General features: G+C 37.3%; 1 protein-coding gene across 1 annotated transcript; it reads left to right on the top strand.

The window, feature by feature from the left end:
* Positions 1-1,449: 1,449 nt before the first annotated feature.
* si:ch211-51a6.2 (neurotrypsin) lies at positions 1,450-25,578 on the top strand. The gene is made up of 14 exons (XM_048204683.1): positions 1,450-1,887; positions 4,204-4,246; positions 9,488-9,730; positions 13,106-13,244; positions 13,342-13,520; positions 14,271-14,418; positions 16,123-16,301; positions 16,460-16,601; positions 17,339-17,553; positions 20,402-20,543; positions 20,622-20,900; positions 22,639-22,761; positions 22,893-23,173; positions 24,700-25,578. Exons 1-14 carry the CDS (start codon positions 1,807-1,809, stop codon positions 25,017-25,019), a joined length of 2,514 nt encoding a protein of 837 aa, XP_048060640.1. The 5' UTR covers positions 1,450-1,806; the 3' UTR covers positions 25,020-25,578.
* Positions 25,579-26,159: the final 581 nt, after the last annotated feature.

Raw genomic sequence — 26,159 nt, forward strand, 5'->3', positions numbered from 1 at the left:
TGCGTATTGAGGCTCTTGTTTTTAATATATTTATAAAACCCAAGAGATTTAAAAGATAATTTTGTCCAAGTGGTTAATAATATCCACCTTATCAACACATGCCCTTTGTCCTAGGAGGGTTTCGGGAGTTATGGAAAAGAACAGGAATTCCTTGTCAGTCTGTTTCATATTTGCCATGTGACCGCAAAAAGGTCTGTTTTCTCTGTTTTTAAGCTTTAGGCGCATTTTTTGGGGGGTGCTGTACAAAGGTCTATTGAGTTATTCAAAAATCTATTCCAAAATTCATTTCATGCAGTTAACTTGAATAATGTTTTATATGATGAATGTGTTTTCAATTTCTGAATGAAAATATGTCCTGTACAACTCACTCTAATGGAAATTCATAACTATTTTACGTTTTGGCGAACTGGTGGCTAATTCGGACAAATTTGTACGATCTTGTTTGTACATTTTATGTACACAATCTGCTTGCGCCCCAGTGATGCTTACTTTTTTTCCCTGAAAATCTTGCATTTCTGTATGTATCAATATGAAATTGCCACCTCGTAAAATAGTTACTTTTTTCATGAGATCAAGGTTAGTCTTGCAACTGTCACAAGATTTTTCATTAGTCTTTGGCACAAGTAGATTGACAATCTTTTCAGTCGCAATAAGACAGAAGTAGCGACAGATCTTTTCTTCTTGTGACAAACAGAGTGTAACAGATTATAAAAAGAAAAAAAAGTAGCATGGATACTTGATTCTATACATTGCTTGTTGATTGGATGTTATGTTTCAAACGAAAAATGAAACGTATGCAGAGATGAGTGTTTCACAAAAAGATCTATAACATGCATTTATAAGTTTTATTCTCATTACAGACTTTAATGCTATTTATTCTCTAAACTAGCCATAAAAATAAATGTTTTTAATATTTGTTCACCAATCAAAGTCACAGCACCATTATAAACTTTTTCTTTCTTTCTTCTAATTACTACTGAGAAGGATGCCAGTTACATACTAGTCCTATAGGCAAATCTTTAGAGCAGAGTGCATTGTTAAAGTCGTTCTGTTTCCAGCAAGCCATCAGCAAATATCCTATTGGCATTGGATATTGGGGAAACAATAACATTGGCTCAAGTTGTTTAGCATAATCCTTCAATGTTATTTATTCTATACTTTTTAAAATCTTTGTCTATCACTTAAAATTCAGCAGTAGGCCTATCTAATGAATAGTTATTTGAAGTTGCAAAAGATGGTCACTATTGAATTATTGATTAAAACCAAGTGCTAGTGATATTGAAATAGATGCTAGTTAGTTAGTCTAAAGGAATAATTGTTAGGTAACACTTTATTTTAAGGTGACATAGTAGCAATGGCATTGCTGTCTTAAAGTAATAACCCTAATAATAGGCTACATGATGTTAATATTACTCAGTACAATGTAACTACGTCACCTTAAATAAAATGTAACCTATTGTTAAAACGGCTTGCCATAGGGGACAGCCTCACTGCACTGTGCTCCATAAATGTTTATGTCCTATAATCTTCTGTAGTGTGTAGTACTGTGGCGAAGGCTGCAGGAGCGGCTTCTCTTCTTCTGTGTCACCTCAATGAACGCAAACCTCAGTCAGACCTCAACATGGGAGGAGTGTCAGTCGTGTCGTTGGACTTTTAGAAGTTTGCAGAATATTGTTTTGTTCTATCTGATCATTTTCGATGCTTCTTCCTCTGTAACAAACATTTGGAAACATTTTGAGGCGGGAAGGCGTCCCACTTACCCTGTATTCCCGCAGACAGCGATGATGGGACAGTTGTGCTGGATGTATGGTCATTGACAGGATGGATATCACTGGGATCCTCTCTATCGCTGCTGTCTTTCGTTTCTGTGTCGGTGTCTACGGCGAGGTATGTAAGCGCAGTTTGCTATGACTAATAAGTTCTTAGTCAGCTCACAAACAGTCAAACAGACTGTGATTTATTTATTGACGTGATCCTGAGGTTTTAGCAGAGAGGAGTTCAGACGGCGACCAAAAAAAGCTGGTTTATGGACCAGCCTAAATATGATTACAGTATTTTTTTTTTTTTAAAGTACTGGTTTATAAAATGAAGACTGTACAGTTTTCTTCTGTTAAATGAGTAGTTAGAATGGAAGTCCACACACGAATTAAATTTTGATCCATGTTATGACGCGTTGACGTCGTCGCTTTCGTGTGTAAAATTAACGCCGTGTATCACGTGAAAGTGTGTGGTAATTGTTACAGAAGGAATTATGCAGTCTTTGTTCATTTTTGTGGTCGAGGCGTACTTTGCCCCGAAATTCACTTCATCTCTTTAAAGGATCTAAATAATCACGAGATACTGAGAGGAGTGCATATGCATATTTACACGTCCCTTAAGAATATGTTTCCATAATATATTAAGTTATAAGTGTTATTTTTTATTTATTTATGTTTTTTTTTTTAAATTATCATATGACTATTTTAAGGTGTCCATGTTACAGTTTAATTATACATTTAATTACAGAGTAATATTAATTAACAATATGTAGGCTACAATAAGATTAGGAATGGAGTTTGGTTTACTGTTAGTTGCATGCAATTATTCACAATTTACTGTTATTACTACAGTAAGTACATGTAACATATGTAACGGGGACAATAAAATAAAGTGTTACCAAAAACATTAAACCAGTCTAAGTGGGTTTGCTGGTTTCAGATGATTTAATGATCTTCAGATGGTCAGTTGTAGCCTGACAAGCTGAAAAGTCCCCAAAATGAGTCAACAAAGCCAAACTGGTAAGATGTTTCAGCATGGACGTATAAATAAACAAGCATTAATGAAATTGATAAAAACAGAACATAGTGCTGCTTATCTACCTTAATGACTTGGGAGAATATTCTTAAGCCATACATATCTTTTGCATGCTGAGCACACCCTTAAGCGTAACCCTTCTATTGTCTTGGGGTCAAGGCATTAGGTTTTGATATATTGTCATAATTCACTTTAAAACAAAACTAAATTTTTCTTTAGATCAGTTGTACAATAATCAAGAATTTGTGAATTTTAATGGTTTTTAATGGGCACACAAGGAACACAGGTGGGTGCAGTTTCTTAGGACAATAGGACAGTTAACAGATACTTGCTGTTGATGTTTTGTCTTTGTTCCTAAAGTCTGAAGGTTTGAGGAACTTGCATCTCATTTGTACTTACACCCTCTCTAGCATCCTGTCCCATCGTTCGCTTGCAGTTTAGTAAGGATGAGAGAAAAGTGTGATGCTCGTTCCCTTCATCACACCCAGCTTACACAGTAGCAGTCATGTAATGGCTTGATGGTCATGAAAGTGTTCTTTGATCTCAGCTGAAGTTCTGCTAAAGCAAAACTGCTCCACACTATTAACTCATGTCTTTGTGACATTTTCCTGTCGTAAAGCAACGGATACCTTTGATAACCTTCCTTCGGGGAGAAAACCTCTGACTAAGGTTGGTAGCTGCTTACTGGGATTAAAGCAAAACAACACCGTAACAAAACATAACTCAAACAAAACAAATCTAATGGTATAAACTAAAAATAATGCTGTATCCTGTGTTTAAGTTATAATTCATGCCTAGCCATTAATATTATTCACTTCATTTGTTTGTTATACCCTTACAAAAGTGTCATGCACTATTTTATTTAATATTAAAAAAGTTTTTTTATTGGCATCTTTAATGAAGAAAACTTTAACATCCATGGAACCATTCCATTGCACAAAAAGTTCTTTATAGTGGAAAATTCCATATAGATTATTAAAATCTTCTTTAATCTAAGAACAAAATGGTTCTTTTAAGAACTCCTCAAAGGTTCTTTGAGGAACCAAAATCGTTTCTTCTGTGGCATTGCTGCAAAACCCCCTTTTGGAACCTTTATTTTATGAGTGTGGTACTGTGAAGTGTGAAGGATACCAGATTTGAATACCATTGTACTTTCATATATATATATATATATATATATATATATATATATATATATATATATATATATATATATATATACAAAATACCAATACCAAAATGTTTTACCAAAATGAATACTAAATGATTGCCCATTCATTTTACAAGGTAAGTCAAAGATTATGGTACAATACATGTCCAAAAAAAATACATGTCCTTGTTACTATTTTTTTTTTTTTACTTTTTTGTAGTAAAAGAAGTAAACTGACTCTTGTTGTTTTGTCTTCATAGGGAAGACAGAGCGCTGTGTACCTAAATACCCTGCAGAGCACAGGTAGGCACTCACATGCATTTAAGGAACAGTAAAAAATATAGACATGTAAAGGTTAAAGAAAGGTGCAAGCTGGAATCCTATTTTGTTTCTTTTATGAGAATTGGTGATATACGAGCATCTCTTTTGCAAGAACATTTGCTTAGGAAATTAAATTATTCCACCTAATTCAAGCACATACTCATTGGTTGCAGCTGAATGCCACTGTATTTTGTTCTCGTAAAGAGCATCTCTTTCAGTGCCAATAACCACATCCCTTCTTGGCACTGTATCTAATACAACATTAACCGATGCAAAACCACTCGACTGTCAAGAGATATATTCGTCAATGTTTCCCTATGGCAGAATTAAAGAAATGCTCGACCACAACAATCGCTCTTCAGACAAGATTGCTGTGGAGAGAAACACAATATTCAATGTGCTTGTAATATGAGTGAAGCACAAACACTTACTGATGACAGCGAATGGATGTGAAGCAACTGTGGCATTGATGGGCTTTAAGGAGCAGCTAATTTGAGACTGAATGCCCTACTGTTTTTGCCTATTACATGTGTCATATTCATATTCTGTGAACTTTATTGCTTTCCTTGCCTTCCAAGTCTGGACAGGTTTGTGTGCTGACATCCTTAGGGCAGGATGCTGAAATATACTCAACCTTCCCACAGAACCGTCAACCTACTCCCAGTTCATGCTGGGGCAGTGTGAGATTCCTCTATGATTGCCTCATCTGTAGACTTATTTTACTCTCTGCTGTTAAACCGCTTATATTTAGTCTCTTGTGATACCACCAGGAGTCTTGTTGGTGGTCTTTATCGTGCTCTATAACTGTAACACCATGGAAATATGACTGGAACTCTACCCTGATGCTATTTCAGCAAATTGCTTTACTATATGTACAGACTGACATACAGTGTGGAACCTGAGCTCTCACGAGACGAGACGCGAGTCTGTGCTAGAAAAGATTTTGGACTGTTAAACTATTAACCTGCCAAGGTACAAGAATGGAAACTATTTGTAATGGCGAACATATTTTTAAATTGGTTATTATCGAAAGTAATAGTGTACAAATGTCCAATCATGATAAAGCCATTAAAAGAAACATCAACAATCAAATCTCCATAGATACATTTTTTTGCTCGTATACTGTACTAACACAGTGTATAGTATTTTATCGACTATGCACTGCACAAATTTATGTTACTAATGAAAAGAATATAGAGCTGATTTTTGCAAACTTTCACTTTAGTATTATTATTTTTTAGAAATGCACAATATATATATCGATACCAGTTGGCTGATATTATACTTTTTTATTTATTTATGTACCCAAAATGAATTATATCTCATGTTTAACCACTATAAGACACAGCGGCAAGTCCCCGAAGCACTGGTCAAGATGAAGCTGTTCTTGGCGGTTACACGACCCCTGAATGGCCACTGATGGCCTGGAGCTCGCATCTCCGAAAACATCTAAACAAATTGTAAAATAGGGGCCATGATTAAATATGAGTTACATATTCCAGGTCTGAACAACTACATTATCGCCTTAAAAACTCTTAAAACTACAGTTCGTGGTACAACAAGTGTAGTATTCACAAAAATTACAGTGGAATTTGCTCAGCCGCCATGACAGTCGCTTCAAGCAGAGGGATACAAATGGTGAAAAGGTAAGAGTGCTGTTATCACTAAAATATTGCACGGCTATCAGCCAATCAGATTCGAGAACCAGAAATAAAGGTTGTATGTATGTATATGTATATATACACTAAATTGCCAAAAGTATTAGGACACCCCTCCAAATCATTGAATTCAGGTGTTCCAATCACTTCCATGGCCACAGGTGTATAAAATCAAGCACCTAGGCATGCAGACAGCTTATACAAACATTTGTGAAAGAATGGGTCGCTCTCAGGAGCTCAGTGAATTCAAGCGTGGTACCGTGATAGGTTGCCACCTGTGCAATAAGTCCATTTGTGAAATTTCCTCACTACTAAATATTTCATCTTCAAATGTTAGTGGTATCATAACAAAGTGGAAGCAATTGAGAACAACAGCAACTCAGCCACGAAGTGGTAGGCCACGAAAAATCACAGAGTGGAGTCAGCACATGCTGAGGTGCACAGTGCGCAGAAGTCGCCAACTTTCTGCAGAGTCTGTAGCTACAGACCTCCAAATTTTGTGTGGCCTTCAGATTAGCTCAAGAACTGTGTGTAGAGAGCTTCATGGAATGGGTTTCCATGGCCGAGCAGCTGCATCCAAGCCTTACATCACTGAGTGCAATGCAAAGCGTCGGATGCAGTGGTGTAAAGCACACCGCCACTGAACTCTAGAGCAGTGGAGACATGTTCTCTGGAGTGATGAATCACGCTTCTCTGTCTGCCAATCCAATGGATGAGTCTCGGTTTTGCGGTTGCCAGGAGAACGGCACTTGCCTGACTGCATTGTGCCAAGTGTAAAGTTTGGTGGAGGGGGGATTATGGTGTGGGGTTGTTTTTCAGGTGTTGGGCTTGGCCCCAGTTCCAGTGAAAGGAACTCTTAATGCTTCAGCATACCAAGACATTTTAGACAATTTCATGCTTCCAACTTTGTGGGAACAGTTTGGGGATGGCCCCTTCCTGTTCCAACATGACTGCGCACCAGTGCACAAAGCAAGGTCCATAAAGACATGGATGAGCGAGTTTGGTGTGGAGGAACTTGACTGGCCTGCACAAAAGTCCTGACCTCAACCCGACAGAACACCTTTGGGATTAATTAGAGCGGAGACTGCGAGCCAGGCCTTCTCGACAACATCACTGCCTGACTTCTAGAAGAATGGTCAAAAATTCCCATAAACACACTCCTAAACCTTGTGGAAAGCCTTCCCAGAAAAGTTGAGGCTGTTATAGCTGCAACGGGTGGGCCAACTCCATATTAAACCCTACGGATTAAGAATGGGATGTCATTAAAGTTCATGTGCACGTAAAGGCAGGCGTCCCAAAACTTTTGGCAATATATATTATATTATATTATATTATATTACATTATTGGTTATCAGCCATAACATGAAAATAATTATCAATATTTTATCATTAGATTATGGAAAGTTTTTTTTTTGTTTGATAGATGTCAGATAGCATGTCATCCTCTTCTGTTCCCTCTGCCTAAATAAAGACAATCATAATGGTTGGATTGGAGGTTTAAAAATGGTTTACATTGGAAATCCAATACTGTTCTCTGATGATAAACATGTTTTTTAATAAGATATGGAATGATACTGTGTGAGTTTGCTTCAATACTTTGTTTACAGTTATATTTGGAATAATGTAGACAGAAGAGGACGACGTAATAGAGTTTCAGTGATGCTTTAGCTCTAATATGTTTATCTTGGCCATTAGTCTTTAAGTGCACTCGTCTCAGCTCAATAAGTCTATGCTAAGGTAATCTACACAAGCAGAGACAGGGTTAGGCTATGTGTCCGCTGGGTGTTGTATACACATACATATGCATACAGGTGTAAATACTTTTCTGGTGTTACCCATAATGCTCCGAGTATGAGATGGTCTCATCTCTTTCTCTCTCTCTCCCTAAGGGTTTAGCACCTGCTTCTAAAGAGAGACTAGGGCACAATGTCCTCTGTTTGATCCTGCACAACACTACCTGATAGCAGGCCCATAAATTCTCAGGAGCCCACCCCCACCCCCACCCCCAGAGATTATGAGATTATCACTTCTGACATTTATTTGTGGTGGATAAGTTTTCCTTTGGTGAAACTGCTGTTACTTGCCTACACAAATGTTTGATATAATCTGAAATTATGTGTTATGCTTTCAGCAAACCTCTAATTGCCTTAAAGATCGTCTCCTATGAGTACTCTTTAAAACCTCATTTTTTATTCTCTTTCTTAAATGCCTCCAAAGCACCTACTATCTTTTAAATATCCTTCTCTTGTGGTGGATGGATTTAACATCTGTCTCTTGTCTGAAAATATGTCAAGACTCTAGTTAGGCTTGGATTTTGGACAGTGGGCACAAAGCCCAGGATTTTCTCCCTTTTTAGTCACATTTCCAGAAATGCATTAGAGAACAGACTGACAGCATATGGGGAACACACAGCATACAAATACAGCTAATAAGTAATGGGTCACTGTATAAAATGATTGTTTAAATGCTTACAAATTAAGTTAACAGCCCACACTAAAGCACGCAATTGAATTGTTGTTTCTGGCCGCCTGCTACACATAAAATGTATTAGAGAATGCTCTCTCACATGAGACTTGTCTAGATCACGTAATTTGGTCACAATGCTCCAAAGTCACAATATTTCTATTTACTTTAATGGTTTAAAGTACTAGAATCATTTGGAAAAAGGTTTCTTGATTATGTCACTAACTGATGCAAGCAAGCAAATGTAAATTAGTAATTAGAATCATTTCTTAATGTTAATTTGTTTGAAAATATGCCGTGTGTCCTTGTGCCTAAACCACACACACATATTTACAATACATCACAATATAATTAAGGACATACCATAGACTTTTTTTTAAGCATAGATGCTGGTATTTATATAATACTAAGCCCCAACCCTACCCCTAAATGAAAACATTTTCATTTTAGAGTAAAAATGTAAAAAAAAAAAAAAAAAAAAAAAAAGTAAATATCTAATATATTTTATATTATACTATAGTAATAAATATTGTTTATATTTTTATTTATTTTATATTTTATTTTAATTTTTATATTTTTATAAATTGTTTTAAATTTTAATATTATATTAGTTTATTAGTTTACTTTTTTATATTATTATATTATATTATTAAAAATATAATATGATATTATTTTTTTTATGAAGGTATTTTTATTTAGTTTAGTTTATATTATATTATTATACAACCACACACACACGTTGTATAACACATTACTACAAGGCATGTGAGGTCTGAAGTGACTCATCATAGTGGGTCCTCACAGGTCTTGCTGTTCCAGCAGTGCAGTAAGGCATCATTAGTATCTCACCCTCTGCACCCAGAGGAAGGTCTGTAGGGGTTTTCACTCATCGAGAAAAAGTTACAAAATAAAACAGCTAATAAGCTAATAAAAACAGCTCATTTCAGGTCATGCACATTTTTTTTCATGCCAAAGATTTTAAAATTAATTGAGCTTTATTTGGCAATGCATTAAAATATTCTTTAATGTTCCATAAAGGGTATTATTCAAGTAATTCGAATGCTGAATTTAACTTTAAATTGTGTGTGTTTGTTTCCCATAGGGCTTCTGTCATGCTCTGAGGGTTTCACTCAGCTGGGTTATTACAATGGATCCGTGTCTCAGACAGACTCTGGCTCTTCCTGTTTAAAATGGACTGACTTTCCAGACTACATGCTGCAGTACCCTGATCGTGGGCTGGGTGACCACAACCACTGTAGAAATCCTGACCGTGAATCTAACCCCTGGTGCTTTTTCAGACAAAAGTCAGGAGCCATCGGATGGGCCTACTGCGACTGCCACCAGGGTGAGCTTTCCTTACTGTTTTTTCTTTCTTTCTTTCTTTCTTTTTTTACAAAAGCTTTATTTTTATTTTAATAGTTTTTTGTATTACTTTGAGTTCTGAGAAATAGAATGCGGTTTTGTGGTTAAAAAATTGAGACCCATGTCAGTGGCACGAAAAGAAAAAAACACAAGCTCTTAAGACATGTTTTTTAAAAGTTGAAAAGTTTTAACTACAGTGCTGCGTTCTTCTAACACCGTATCAAGCCCGGAACACACCAAGCCGGCCGTCGGGCAGTTTTTGTTCATCGGCCAACTAAGTTTTCTCATCATGTTCCGCACCGTCGGCTGAAGTTGTCCTCGTCAGCTTTTTTTCGGCCGTTTCGACATGTTGAATCGCGTCAGAGCTCGTCGGTCAGTCGGGCCATCTGATCATTCTGATTGGCTGTTCAGCTATTGCCACCTGCTGGTACGGAAAGGCATTTCTTCTTATGCAGGCGCAGAACGGACATGCTACTTGGCCGTCGGGTGTGTCGAGCGTCGGTTTGGTGTGTCAGGGCAACTTTGGACCCAGACGCTGCCGACGTGAGCCAGCCCCGCATTCTGCTTTCGTCCCCACTAGTGCGTTGGCGTCGGCTTGGTGTATTTCAGGCTTCATGCGCGAGACCCTGCAAAAGACGTGAGCGCAACGGTCACACACGTCCATCTAGCACACGCTTACATGGAAAAACAATGGAAAAGCAGTGCAGTGGAATGCAAAAACACATTCTGTGTGAACAAGAACCTTGGTGTTAAAAAAAGCCATTTCCAAACCAACCAACACGTGTGAAATTATCTCTGATCTTAAAGGTGCTAAAGAGGTTCTTTTTGTCGACTGAGTTTTTGAAATGAGCGCATGGGTAAGAACAACCCCCCTCCTTCACAGCTCATTTAGAGGGAACGCCTCCCAAAACTCGTGCACGAGTATCGGAACACGAGTGTTTAGCACCGGCATTCGCTGTGTTATTAAGCCAGGCACACATTTAACGACTAGCTAAAACATTCTGACTATGCTCAACATACAGCGATTGTTTCCTGCTCCTGAAGCAGATTTATATACTTTCACATGGAATTTGAACACCGACTGTAATCGCAGACTGAAAGCAACTGGCTCTGACTGGACGCGTTTGAGCGCAATCAGTCATAAGTATCAATTTACATTCATAATCGGCCTTACAATCGTTAGGTGTGTGCGCGACTTAAAGCCGTGGATTCATTATGTCGGACTCACCGCAGGTGACTCATAATCTGCAGTTGTTACTCCTGTCTCCTGACAAAAACATTGCATGCAGCGCCTGTGGAGTGTGGAAAGTTACTGGAGCGCGCAGCCGCGCGTCTCTCACATGGATCGTCATGGCAGTGATTGACAAGCCAGAGGGCCAATCGTTTACGCGATTGGCTGATGTTTTTAAGGCCCTATCTTGTGCACAGATGATGTATATTAATATTATTCTTTTCAGTGCACCTAATAAATAGTCTTTTATCAGTTAGTAAAGACAGTTTCAAGTAATATTGCAAAAATGTATAAAACAAAACATCCTCTTTAGCACCTTTAAGCTTGAAAAGTGTTACTTTGCAAAAATGTCTTCAGGTTGTTGTTTTGTTTGTTTGTTTGTTTGTTTTCAAAATGTTGAGCAGGCACATTTATTTATTTTAGGTTAAATTTTTTAGGTTTATTTGCATAGAGGCAGTCCAAAAACAAACAAAATGCATTGTGCTTAGAGACTGAAGCACAAGCTAAGTTTCCTTTTTGTATCTCAGAGTCCTTTACATACAAATGGGGTATTGAATTCACTTACTCCATAATAAATCACCTGCCATTACAATTAAAATATTTGCAGTGCATACAGTAAATAAGAGAAACAACTAGAATATTCAAACATTTGGGGCTGTAGTGCATGGTTGCAGGTGGCTCTAGTCTAATTACATTTGACCTAGAAAAGTTCTTACTGGACCATGCTGTTTGTGTTTATTAAGTGAATGGATCCTGGTGAGTATTTGTGTCATAGCTGTAATATTAGCGTAGGTGTTGTTGTACAGAAGCTGAGTGACATTTATTACTGCAGTCACAGCACACAGCCACAGTCAAGGATTCTCTCTGTCCTCTCTTTTTATTGTCCTCTATTCATCTTCCTCTGTCTATGTGTTTATTGTCTAATAATCAATCAGACTCGCATCACTCATGTGCATTTGTTACTCTGTATTACTCCCATTCTGAAAGTGTCTGTTCGCTCTCTGGATCTCTTTGTGCTGATCTGTCATCAGCTGCCTGTGTCTGTGGTTCAGTCCCGAGCTGGTGTTGAAATCTGTTTGCCTTATCTCTGGGAGCTGTGATTATCTCTGTCTGCCTCTCTCCTCCTTTTCCTTTCTATGTAATAACATTAAACACGGTTACAGACTCAAACAATTAGAGTGTATTTAAATTCATGTCTGTGAGCATGACGTGCGGCAGCAAGATGATAATTTGCAAGATACAGTGTCTCTAATGTGAGCACTCTGTACTAATTATAGAGAGCTGATTCAGAGTCTGTAAATGTAAATGGGAGAGAGTGGGGTAAGCTGTGCCACTTATATTTTGTCCTTAAGTTGTCCTCTAGTCAAGGAGAAAGATGATGGAGGTAAAAGCTAATTATATTTCAGGATGTCTGCTCTCCACTGAATAGAAAGAAGACAGTATCTGCAACAATAAGGAAATGGAGAAATGGATTTCTCAAAACATAAAAAGCTTTTTATATAGATTTTGCCACATTCCTTACTTAGGGGTAAGGTGTGTCATGTGAAAAGATAAGTTGAATCGTTGGAAAATATGTGGATAATTATCTATCTATCTATCTATCTATCTATCTATCTGTCTGTCTGTCTGTCTGTCTGTCTGTCTGTCTGTCTTTCTATACGTTGTAATATTTTAAATGTTGTAATATTTTAAAAACTTGTACTGAATATAATTGAGTTTGATTGTCCTTTTGTTATCTAGCTAGCAAGCTTACTAGCTAGCTAGATATCAGCCTGTTAGCATTGTTTGAAAATATCTTCATTCGGTATAACCAAAAGTGTCATTTGGTAAAACTGGAATTTTTGTTAAACCAAATTACTTTTTTGGTGACAAATTTTGTCCATATTGTAAAAAATGACAAAAGCAGTATTAATTGATTATAAAAACAACATAATCTCATTGTTAACACTTAATAAACCTTCAAAATTAATTATATCTCCATTATGTTTTTTTTTACACTTTTAAAAACCTTATTTGTCAATGACACAAATATATATAGATGGATATAGATAATATTGATATATATTGATATATTGATATATATATTAACATCTCTGAATATGTTGGATTCTGCACCTATTTCTCCAGGTGAGGCTCGGTTGGTGGGGGCTTCTTCTAATAAGAGTGGTCGTCTTGAGGTGTACCTGAATGGTCGCTGGGGAGCAGTGTGTGACACCCACCTGACCGATCGAGATGCCAGTGTGATCTGTAGACAACTGAGGCTCGGGTATAAGCTGCAAACTCTATTCATTATCAGCTAGAGGCTCTGCACTTATTAACACTCAGTATGTGCTCTCATTTAATTACCTGCTAACTCCCAACAGTGAAATCGGCACTGCGCTTCGGCACTCTTACTTTGGACCTGGATCTGGTCTCTTCCACTTTGAACGTCTTGGCTGCCATGGTAATGAAGATTCTCTGCTGAAGTGCCGGAGCCGGAAATATGTCTCCGGTGACTGTAACCATGGCAATGAGGCCGGAGTTGTGTGTGCTGTTCCAGAGGGTAATTATTATTATTATTTTTTTTCATTTGAGGGGGGTATCCTGTATATATATATATCAATTTTGATCCATTTAATTTACTTTAAACTATTGAAAGTTATATAAATATAGATATAGATATACATATAGATATACAGAGCCTAGATGGATATAGATATATAGATATAGATATATATAGAGAGAGAACGAATTCAAGTTAGGAAACATTATCTTTGTCACATGCTGTCAATTTCATTTCTCAGAGTCACAGTTCATAAAACAACAGCTGAGGTTCCTGTATTTGCTGATCATACTCCTATAAGATATATTTTCAACAGTGTTATAATGTGGAAAGGACTTCTGTGGAGCTAAATGAAGACAGAATTCATGTCAGACAGAAGTAGGGTCATAAACCACCGTATGCCTGTTGTAATGGGACAGTTTGCTAGAACAGGGTCAGGTATATTTAGAGAGAGCTGTGAATTATTCACACAGAAACATTAGGAAGGAGAAAGCAATCTGAGATCTCGGAGGCTTTGCCAAGGGTTCTTACACATGTCCCCATCCTTTACCACACATGCATACATGCTACAAAGCATTATGCCATATGTTGGAGACATATAACTTGTAAAAGCATCTCTACTGATGCATATAGCAGAGTTTTAAACTTCTGCTCTCAATGATAGTTTGAAATGTTTCACTGATTATTTTTGTCCTAATCATTCTCTGCTGCAGTGATTTAATTATCGATCGATTGGACTGTTTTGTTTAGGCAATGGTGCCCCCCTGAGGCTCGTGGGAGGCCTTGAGGATTTTGAGGGGCGTGTGGAGGTGTACCATAATGGGAGGTGGGGTACTATCTGTGATGACGAATGGGATGATATTGATGCTGAAGTTGTTTGCAGACAGTTGGGATTGGGGTAAGAAATATTTCATCATATGTGTCCTTTTTGCTGCCAAGGACCCCCAAATAATACTAATTTAAAAAAGCTTTTATATTGTCGTTTTGCTAAAGCTAAAATTATTTAAAATATTATCTGGAAAATTTTTATTTTCTATTAAGTTGACAGCATATCTTTTTTTCTACCCCCTTTTAGAGTAATGTTCGATGTATAAACATGTTTAAATAAAAAACAGGTTTTATTTTATTTCATACCTTTCAAACTGAGGCTGTTGATGAAAAGGGGAAAAAAATATATTGTGAAAATAATAATTTGATTTTGGACCAGAAAGAAAGAAACTGTAATAATATCACATTAAATAAATTTGTTAAATTAAATATATACAGTTGAAAGCCCTAAAAATCACTCTCAAATTTTCCACAAACTGCCTTGTGGCTTTCCATTTAAAAAAAAAAAAAAAGAAAAGAAAAGAAAAAAAGCTTTTGTAAGTAAGGACATCATCAGGATGTTACTGCACTCTTTCTGTTTAGATAATATTTAGAAATTCTTTGCTTTTAGCTGGGAGACACTGATGATGTCATGCACAAATCTGAGTGCTGCTTGAAAGGACAGTCCTTTTTTACACACACAAATGCACACTAGCACTGTGAGTGAACTTTATTAATATAGATGAATGGAAAGGGTGTATGAATGATTGATAGGGTGCAGGGATTCACTCCATGAATCTGCAGTGGGATCGAAAGCAACTGATTTTTCCCTTCACCATCCATGTAATACATTCTTTTCAGTTCTGTTTTCCATTACCACCATAGACACACACGCATACACACACTCAACTACACTGCTGTGCACTTTCTACTACACTTTCTCATTATCCTCTTCTGTACATTACATACATCAATAATGATGATCTTGAATGACTTTGCAATGTAAGTATCATTACAAAGTTATGTAACTAAACTAATATGTTACTATATGCCTCTGTATCTCTCTTCTTCCTAGTTAGAAATTTAAATGTATACTATTTTTTACAAAAGTGGGGTCGGTAAGATTTTTGAAGGTTTTTTGTCTCTTTTGGTAACCAAGGCTGCATGAATTTGATCAAAAATACAACAATGTTGTCATACAATTGTAATAATATTACAATTTAAGTTACTTTTTTATTATTATTATTGTAATATACTTTAAAGTTAATTTATTCTTGGATGGCAAAGCTGAATTTGAGCAGCCATTAAGGCCCACTCACACAAAGGACAAGAACTATAACGATACAATATTAAAGATCATTCTAAATTTAAAATAATAGCAGACCCCACACCATAACGTTACCGGCACAGAGAAACAAGATCATTGGACTCAATTTCACAATGATTTTTTCAAGCTGATGAACAATAAAATGATAAACAGCCAATCAGAATCCATCCAGCTTTAAAGAGCTTGAGCATTTAAAGCGGCAGACAACAAAACTGAACAATATTGTGCATTGGTGGGCACGCTAATATAGTTATAGTTATCTTTATAGTTATTGTTCTGGTGGTTACACCAGTTTTCAGTGTCACATGATCATTCAGAAATCAGAACATTTCTTATTATTATCAGTGTTGAAAACAGTTTTGCTGCTCAGTGTTCTTGTGGAAACCATGATACATTTTTTTTCAGGATTCTTTGATGAATAGAAAGTTCAAAAGAACAAACTTTTGAAAAGGAATGTGTTATTTTCAGTGGTGTACCAAAGGCATGGTCATGGGCACAATTTGGGCAGGGCACTGGGCCTATTGTACTGGATGGAGTGCACTGCACAGGAAATGAGCTGTCTCTTGAGGAATGTCCTCATGCGCCCTGGGGCCGGCACAACTGTGACCACATGGAGGATGCTGGAGTGTCTTGTAACCCATTTACAGGTGAAGATGATACGAACTGTGTTAGACAACACTGCCCGTATGATAACACATTGAACGTACTATGGGGACCAAAAGTTCTGCCCCTTTTACTTTTATCACAATTTTATCTGTCTGTATAAGTTCAAAGATTAAAAGCATTCATGCTAATGCTGCTGTAGATGGAGTGTTGCGTCTAGTAGGAGCTGATAGCCCATGGGAAGGACGCCTGGAGGTTTATCACGCTGGAGAATGGGGCACCGTATGTGATGACAACTGGACCGGACGTCACGCCCAGGTGGTATGTCGACAGTTGGGTTATCGGTAAGCTGATTGATAACATGTTTCTTATGTAAATGTATGTAAGCAGCATATTATGTCAGACATCCCAAGTCTCCCGGAAGTTCCGGGAGTCTCCCGCATATTGATAGCGGCTCCCTGATGCCCGGAAATTAGTTAAAATCTCCCGGAATCTAGAGCGAGCGAGCAAGAGCGCGCATAGAGACTGTGTTTCAAACCAGCGCGCGCACGGCAGAGAGGGAGAGGGAGCGAGAGAGAGACCTTGCGCAGGTCCGTAGCCAGCCTGTTGAAAGGGGGGGTTCTTTTTTTCAAAAAGTGGACCTTTTTGCAGTTTTTCTCCTCCTTTTGTATTTAATAATGAGGTTCAAAAACTTCATTTTGGTGACCTTTTATGCACTAATTTGTGCTGGATTATCTTGTCTGCTGGTATCTTAATGAGCACGCTTTTTGATCCACCTAAAATATTTACTGCATTGTTGTCAAATTGCTTCCTCATGTATCACCTTTGTCAGTCCATACACAGTTCATAAGTTTAAAGACCACACTAACAACAGTAACCTCCCTGAAATGACTTTTTGCAGGTTGGGATGTCTGTTATGTGCTACTTTGAAGTAACTAAAGGCAGCACATTTTTGCATATTAGATGTTTTCAAGTTTGATTTGAGATCTTTTGGTCTCAAGAAACCAGAAATATATGACTATAAGTGTCCTTTTGTTTATCCTTCTGATCTGTTGCTGCAATACTGCTATTTGTCCAACAGAGGGCGTGCTGAGGTGGCTCCAGATGGGATGTATGGGGAGGGTACAGGGTTGATCTTGCTGGATGAGGTGAAATGTGAAGGGGGCGAGAGCTCTCTGCTGGAGTGTGCTCATGGTCAGTGGGGGCAGCATGACTGCTCTCACAGTGAAGATGTGGGCATACGCTGTGAAAGAGAAGGACAGAACAATGAAATCCCTGAAGTGGCTCCTGCCACAGGTGCGTAAACTCCATGTGAACACTTTTATTAGCTTTATCATCATCAAGACTACCAAAAAAAACCCAGATGTTACACAAGAAGAAACAAGTCCATTTTACACGTTTAAGAGCCCTTCAAACAAATTGGATATTAGGAAGCATCATCTTTTTTAATATAATGATGTGTTTGCATATTTATATGCTTATGAAACATATTGCATCTTGATGAAAATGGTTAGGATTGTGATCATCAGAAAGTGATTTGTTCCTCTGAAGGCAAATCTTCATTAACATAATGTGCTTTTTTATTTTCTGCAGTCTAAAGCAGTTGTTCTCAATCTTTTTGACTCCAAAGCCCCCAATATCAAAGATAATATTTGAATACTTGAAGGCCCCCCTTGGATATTTCTGTTAAATCTGCAGTATTGACAAAGCTGCTCATTTTCAAACTTTTTTTTTTATTTACACAAAGTGGGATTGTACGGAAGAGGATTAGGGGCAAGCAATAATAAAAAAATAAAACCATCTCGAGATTAAAGTTGTTAAATTTCGAGAAAAAACTCGTTAAATTTTGAGAAAAAAGTCAAAATAAAATGTTGAGAATAAACTCGTTAAATTACGAGAAAAAAGTCGTTAAATTACGAGAACAAATGCGTTAAATTATGAGAAAAATGTCGTTAAATTTCGAGAAAAAAGTTGAGATAAAATGTTGAGAATAAACTCATTAAATTATGAGAATAAAGTCATTAAATTACAAGAAAAAACTCGTTAAATTTCGAGAAAAAGGTTGAGATAAAATGTTGAGAATAAACTCATTAAATTATGAGAATAAAATCGTTAAATTACGAATTTGTTCTCATAATTTAATGAGTTTATTCTCATAATTTAATGAGTTTATTCGCAACATTTTATCTTGACTTTTTTCTCGTAATTTAATGACTTTATTCTCATAATTTAATGAGTTTATTCTCAACATTTTATCTTGACTTTTTTCTCGAAATTTAACGACATTTTTCTCATAATTTAACGAATTTGTTCTTGTAATTTAACAACTTTTTTCTCGTAATATAATGACTTTATTCTCAACATTTTATCTCGACTTTTTTCTCGAAATTTAACGAGTTTTTTCTCGTAATTTAACAAGTTTATTCTCAACATTTTATCTCAACTTTTTTCTTGAAATTTAATTACTTTTTTCTTGTAATTTAATGAGTTTATTCTCAACATTTTATTTCGACTTTGTTCTCGAAATTGAACGAGTTTTTCTCGAAATTTAACAACTTTAATCTCGAGATGTTTTTTTATTTTTTATTATTGCTTGGCCCTAATCCTCTTCCGTAGGATTGGCTATATATTAAAATAATTATAAATAATTAAAATGATCAGAAGTTTCATTAACTCAGTGTTCTTCAAGGTTTAAACTTTTTATTACCAATGAATTTACATATTTTTTTTAGTCATTTTATGATTTACAGGGGTTTTTAAATTATTTTTACTTACAAATAGCAATTCCTACCTGTTTGAGCTTAACATAACTATAAAAAAAAATCAATAACTTCTTAAGATTTTTATCAATTGCCATGACCTTTTCAGGTCTAGAAATCACACTTTTAAAATTCCCTAATATATCCAGGTTTTTCAAGAGCACGAACACCATCCATCTATCCATTATCCATACCACTTATCTTCTCTTGGGTCATTGTAGCCTATCACCATGAAAATCAAATATACAAAATATATCAGAATACATCTTTGTTTTTAGCTATGTTAACTTATTTTAAAGCTTGTTTTGTTTTAATTAACATCATTTTAAGTCATCTTGAGGCCCTCTTGAATGTTCTTTGAACATTACCTCCTAGTGGGTCCTGGCCCCCTGATTTTTTTGTAGGCTAATCTGCTAATGATAATTGAAGGCTACTTAAAATACAAAGGCCCTGTCCCAAATGGCACCCTAAACACTCACGGTCTTCCTACGAATCCGCACTTTTGCCGCTTTGGCTAAATCCCAAATGGCACACTTCTATGCACTTTCGGTTGTGTGGACTTTCAATGGCCGTAGGGTGTCCCATTCATCATTTTAGTTTTTAGAAGGGTGCTTGCGAGCACCCCCTTTGCGGCCGCCATGCTCCCTCGATGCACACTCCAGCTGAGCCCGCAAAGTTGCAAGCTACGCAGAGGACTTTACCTGGCAGTCAAAGCGGCATTACTTCACGAAAGTGCAGACTCAGAGGAAGACCGTGAGGGTTTAGGGTGCCATTTGGGATTCAGCCTTTGACTGTCGGGTAGAAGTCTGCTGTGGAGTTCGCTTCAGTGCAGGCAAAAGTGTGTATTAAGAACGCATGTTGACTACAAAGGGGGTGCTTACAAGCACCCTTCTAAAACCTAATAAGACAAATGGGACACCCTACTGTCTTGTGGACTTTACACACACGTGGCAGCCATTGTAAGTCCACAAAACTGTAAGTGTATGAAGTGTGCCATTTGGGACAGGGCCAAAAAAACAAGATATATTTTATTTGACCATTTTAGCTTTGGTAAAATAATGTGATATGTAATATGACTTTTAACAGACAATAATTAACATATTTAATTATTAGAAATAAATATACTGTAAAGCTATTTTCTGTCATTTCATATTGCCCATATTGAAGTACAACAAGAGTGCCCATATAAACGTTCTTAGCCAATAAAATGCCTTTCCACCCCATATGGGTGATATGATTTTGCATAACTTCATTCTTTAAAAAAAGAGAATGAATTTTCATCGTAGCTAATTATATATTAATTTTATTCTCATATATTCACTACTTGTCCAAGTCTATAGAGGCCCATCTTTTCTGTGCTGTTTCTAGCTGTGCTGTGGTTCCAGGTCCCCTGGTGAGGCTGGTGGATGGTGAGAGTCGTAAGGAGGGCCGTGTAGAGGTGTTTATTAATGGCCAGTGGGGCAGCGTGTGTGATGACGGTTGGAATGACATCAACGCTGGAGTGGTCTGCAGACAGCTAGGATTCATGTAAGCATGTTTCATTTGATCAAAGATCTCAAAATCTTCAGACACTTATTTGTTCCTCTTTCCCCTTTTCAATATCAGTGGGGTCTCGAAGGCCCGCTCAGTGGCTTATTTCGGCGAGGGCCAGGGACCCATCCATCTGGATAACGTGAGGTGCGTAGGGACAGAGGCTTCGTTGGGGGAGTGCTCAGCTTTAGGCCCGGACGCCCATGATTGCAGGCACAGTGAGGACGCAGGAGTCATCTGTGATTACATCACTGAACCTGTAAAGTACAGCGGCATGAGCAAGCAGGAATGTGGTTTGAGACCCAACACACAGAGGCGCAGGAGAAGGATCATTGGAGGAGACAAGTCTCTACGGTAATGGGCGTCAGAGTTCATTATATTAGCTAACGTTGTAACATCTGCATTGTTTTTATGAATCTTTGTATTTATTAATAATTCCAGCTGCCATTATTATTGTCTTACTGTGGTCACTGGGTAACAAAATATAATGTTTGTTTATTCACAGTTACAGGAAAATTACTACAAATTTGCTTTATAATCATGTGTTTGATATTAAACAGTAAATCTAGTTTTGAGTTAAAGATATAGGTCAAGAAAAATTAAAATTCTTTCATCATTTACTCACCCTCATGTCCTTCCAAACCAGTATTTGGAACACAAAAAGAAGAGATTTTGAAGAATGTGCTGCCCACTCTTTTCCATATAACGAAAATTAATGGGGATTCGGGTTGTTTCAAAATTGTGTAATTTGTTGGACCTTATCTTAGTCTGGCTATCACCAGACCAAGCTCAATTTAAAATTGAACATTGGTCTGGGGAGTTTGCTATGTATTTCCTACTGCACAAGAGGCATGATCAACGAGCATTAGTCACGCAATTGGATAGTCCTTCAACCAATCAGATCAATGATCCGGGTGACCTACTTTGCAGAGCGATGCGAAAACTCCAGGCAGGTTTACCGTGTGTCTCAATCAGCTCCCTAGTTAAGTAGTCAGGGCACTGATCAGGTAATCAGCCACATTCACTTGCATGATATACTGATTCACAACCTAGGGAACTAGGGAGCTGATTGAGACGCAGGGTTAGTTTGTATTGGTTTGTAGCATTGATCCGCGGTTTGCAGAAGCAGCAATGGCATCGAGCGATTTTTGCAGGTTGTGCAAAAAAAACATGAAAGTGATCGGTATTTACACCCACTCGAGCAATTTGTTTGCTAACTAAAGAAGTCATTCAGCATCGTCGAGAGTTTAAAAGGCGACTCTGATACTGTTCTGGTTCAGTGTAAATGAACGCGGAATATAACCGCCCTAAACTACGTCATAGTCATGACAACCAAAAAGAATCCCTGTCAGCTCAGGCGGCGCGAGATTCAAGAAGCAGGGAGACGAAACATATAGAGTAAATAATTAAAATATTGTTTACCATCAAGGGGCATTGAAGTAAAAGAGTCCTGTACTCACATCGTGAAGCAAACCACCAAAATAACAGCAGAGAATCATTGTGTGTCATTAATCGCTGTTTGTAATCTTCCTATGAAGAGACTGTCGGATCAACGCTCTGCTACATTTCTCTCAGATAAGGTAAATGCTTAACACAATCGGCGTCACTGTGATTGTGCATTGTTATTTTGTAGTGACGGTCGTGCGAGAGACAGGTAGATCAGATAGAGTTTGAAAGCTGCTTGCCGTCGCTTCTATATCGTCATCGTGTTATACCCGCCAATAGCGAGCAAGGTGGATAAGCCAGTCTGTGATTGGTTCCCGCAAAAGTGTAACAACGCAGCAGAAATGAATGCACGAGTTTCCAGACTGAGTTGCCGAGCAAAATCAAATCGCCGGCAGATCAGGCTGGGTTTACCCAGACTAACCTTATCTAATAATTAATTAAAAATCACTAGCATTCAAAAGTTTAGGGTCATTGTGTATAATATTTTTTTGTATAATATCAGTATATGTATATTACACTTTAAAAAATAATGATAGAGATGTGTACATTTTTTTGAAAAAATACATTCAAAGTGTTAACCATATGAAACCAACATGAATGCATTTCTTGGCCAGTGTGTTTTAAACCATGTGTGACTGTCATGTAGTGGGGACTGGCCGTGGCAAGTATCTTTGTGGCTGAGGTCTCAATCGAAAGGCACACATCCACTTTGTGGGGCTACTCTCATCAATTCCTGTTGGATCATTACTGCTGCTCATTGCTTCAAGAGGTGAGAGAGTGACTCTACTGACATCTAGTGGCTCTCCATAGAATGATAGTCTCTACGCTGTTATAATTGATGCCATTCATGACATCTTGGCAGTAAATGAACATACTGTGCATGAACATGTCTTTTTTCAGGTTTGGTGCTGACCCCTCCCGTTACGTGCTGCGGCTTGGCGACTACCACACCGAGGAGAGGGACGACTTTGAGCGCACTCTCTCTCCTGAGCGCATCGTGATCCACAGGAAGTACAACAGCCAGGGCTGGGAGTATGATATTGCCTTGTTGAAGTTGAAGGGCACAGATGGGAACTGTGTGGCCTTTAACCCACATACTAATGCAGTTTGCCTTCCGGCTCACAGCAACAAGAGGGGCAAGAGACCCATCGCCTGTGTTATTACCGGCTGGGGAATTACAGGTACTGCAAACTCAAACATATTTAGAGTGATTTGAACACAGCTATACTAATAATGCTGGGTAAAAACAATATAAATAAATATTAAGACATATATAAATAAATATTATTCATGAGCAACATTTTATATAAAAAAAAAAGGTTATCAAGATGAAAAAAAATAGTTTTGCAAACAAAATAATTTTGAGACTACATGTGTAAATATTGTAATATGAAAGTATAAATATAGTACCATTCAAAAGTTTGGGATTGGTAAGATTTTTGTATGTTTTCTCTTGTGCTTACTAAAGCTGATAAAAATTTTTTTGATAAAAAATACAGTAAAACAGTAATATTGTCAAATATTATTACAATATACAAATAATTATTTTCTATTTTAATATATATTTTAAAATGTAATTTATTCCTGTGATGGCAAAGCTGAAGTTTCAGTCTTCAGTGTCACAAGATCAGAAATCATTCTAATATGCTGATTTGCTGCTCAAGAAATATTTCTTATAATTATAAATGTTAAAAACTGTTGTACTGTTTAATTAATTAATTTTTTTTTTGTGGAAACCGTGATACTTTTTTTCAGGATTCTTTGATGAATAGAAAGCTCAAAAGAATAGCATTTATTTGAAATATAAATCTTTTGTAACATTATAAAGGTCTTTACTGTCACTTCGGATGAATTTAATGCATCCTTGTGCTGTATAAATTAGGTAGTAAATCTTTTGAATGGTAATTAATATTTTTACATAAAATCATTTATTCACAAACTTTGAAATGTTTTAAAGGGGTCATGAACTGAGAAATCAAATTTTCCTTGAGCTTTTGAGTAATCATACTATAAGAATATCCTGTAAGTTTCAGAACTGAAAACTTTTATTATTTTTATTATACTTTCTTATAAATAGTAAGGGCTCAAAGAACGCTCCCTTTACAATCGCTGGAGCTGTGAGTTTATCAGTGACTGAGTTCTGGACTCGTGCCAAAACTCCTGTAATAATCAACGAATCTCTTATTTACAGTGTGTTTGCACTTAGTTATGAAAGCATTCGTTAGTGTGCAGAAATTGAGTTGCAATGACGAGATCGCTGCTTTTATGCACTCAACAACACATCTGTGATCAGCTACATGCTCATCACTGCAACCTTATCTAAAAATAATGCCATAGATCTAAATATGATCAACAGTTTACATGATTAGTTAACCTTGAGAGCTGTAATAATAAAAACGTGCTAAAAGTTTTCGAGAGAGTTAAACATACTTAGCTATTTCATATGCAAAGATGTTAGCCAATCACAGCAGTGGGCGTTTACACTGAAGTCTCACAGCAGACACGCCCCTTAAAACAGAGCGAACAAATCAGAGGGCTAAAATCAGGTTGGAAAAATGCCTTTTATTTCTAAATTGTCAATTTTTGAAAATCATACTAACAGTATAAGTGCACCACAGAAAACATTCTAAAACAATGCAGTTCATGACCCCTTTAAAAGAACATGTTCTGAGGTGCTTTATCTTTCTCTTCTTGTATCTTGTATTAGACTCTGAGTATTCCCGAACACTCCTGCAAGCCTGGGTTCCGTTACTGCCATCCTGGAAGTGTAAAAAGCGCTACGGCAGTCGCTTCACCAGCCGCATGTTGTGTGCCGGGAGCTTATCGAACCATAGGCGTGTGGACAGTTGTCAGGGTGACAGTGGAGGTCCCCTGGTGTGCCAGGGCGACAGTGGGCACTGGATGCTCACAGGAATCATCTCCTGGGGTCACGGTTGTGGCGACCCCACCTATCCTGGTGTATACACACGGGTCGGCCGGTTCCTGAAGTGGATTGAGAAAGTCACCCACAGCCCTGCCAAAGCGTGATGTTACAGTGTTGACATTAATGCCACTTACCGCATTGTGTAAATATATATTATGTAATGTCTATGAAGGGATCACTAGCTGGCCATTAGGTTAAGAGCTGGTTTGAGCCCAGTTTTTGTGTTGCACATTTTACCACTTGCACCGTGCCATTTCAATTCAATTTCTGTACACTTGAAACGTTCATGAACATGAAAAAGAATATAAAGCCACAAATGTAGGTTTTTGAGGGACAGCTGCATTAAGTGAGTGGAGTTTTCCGGGATTGAAAGGTCTTTGACGGATAAGCCTTTGTAAAGAAGTCATTTTGCACTAATCTGCATGCCAACAAAATGGAGCATCTGTGGGAGGTCTGTGTTCTGGTCTGGCTCTTCTGGATCAGGTTCTTAAATGAGATCACATATTGCACTTAAACATGTTTTGTTGACCTGGAGGGATAGTTCATCCAAAAATGAAAATTCTGTCATCATTTACTCATCCTCAAGTAGTTTGAATTTGAACCTTTGAATTTTTTAATGAATTTCTTTGTTCTGCGGAACACAAAGGAAGATATTTGGGAGAATGTCAGTAACCAAACAGACCTCGCCCCCCACTGACTACCAAAGTAGATAAAATAAATACTATAGTAGTCAATGGGGGGCGAGATCTGTTTAGTTACTGACATTCTTCTAAATATCTTCCTCTGTGTTCAGCACAACAAAGAAACTCATACAGGTTTGGAACTAATTGAGGGTGAGTAAATGATGACAGAATTTTCATTTTTGGGTGAACTATCCCTTTAAGGAAAGGAGCGGCATGCATATATGTAAAGATTCATCAGCATTCCACTTGTATGTTGGTTATTTGTACTCTTGTTGAAGGCATGTAGGGTACGGCTACCATTATTGAGCTTACAATTTAGTTTTTTCAGGTGGGATGCAGAAAACCAGTATCAGTTTATTTATACATATAACATTTTTCTAAAGCCCCTACCGAAGAGATGAAATAATATCAGTGATATGAAATGATTGAACTGTTAATCGGCTGGATATTATGGACTATTATACTCTTGAGGGGACATAGTGATTGACAAAATATAAGATGGGAGCGAAAACTATATTTCAATGCTTTTGAGTGTGAATGCAAAGTTTCTCGGGGGACGCA

Source organism: Megalobrama amblycephala, linkage group LG10 (genome assembly GCF_018812025.1).
Source record: "Megalobrama amblycephala isolate DHTTF-2021 linkage group LG10, ASM1881202v1, whole genome shotgun sequence".
Classification (NCBI taxonomy): Eukaryota; Metazoa; Chordata; class Actinopteri; order Cypriniformes; family Xenocyprididae; genus Megalobrama; species Megalobrama amblycephala.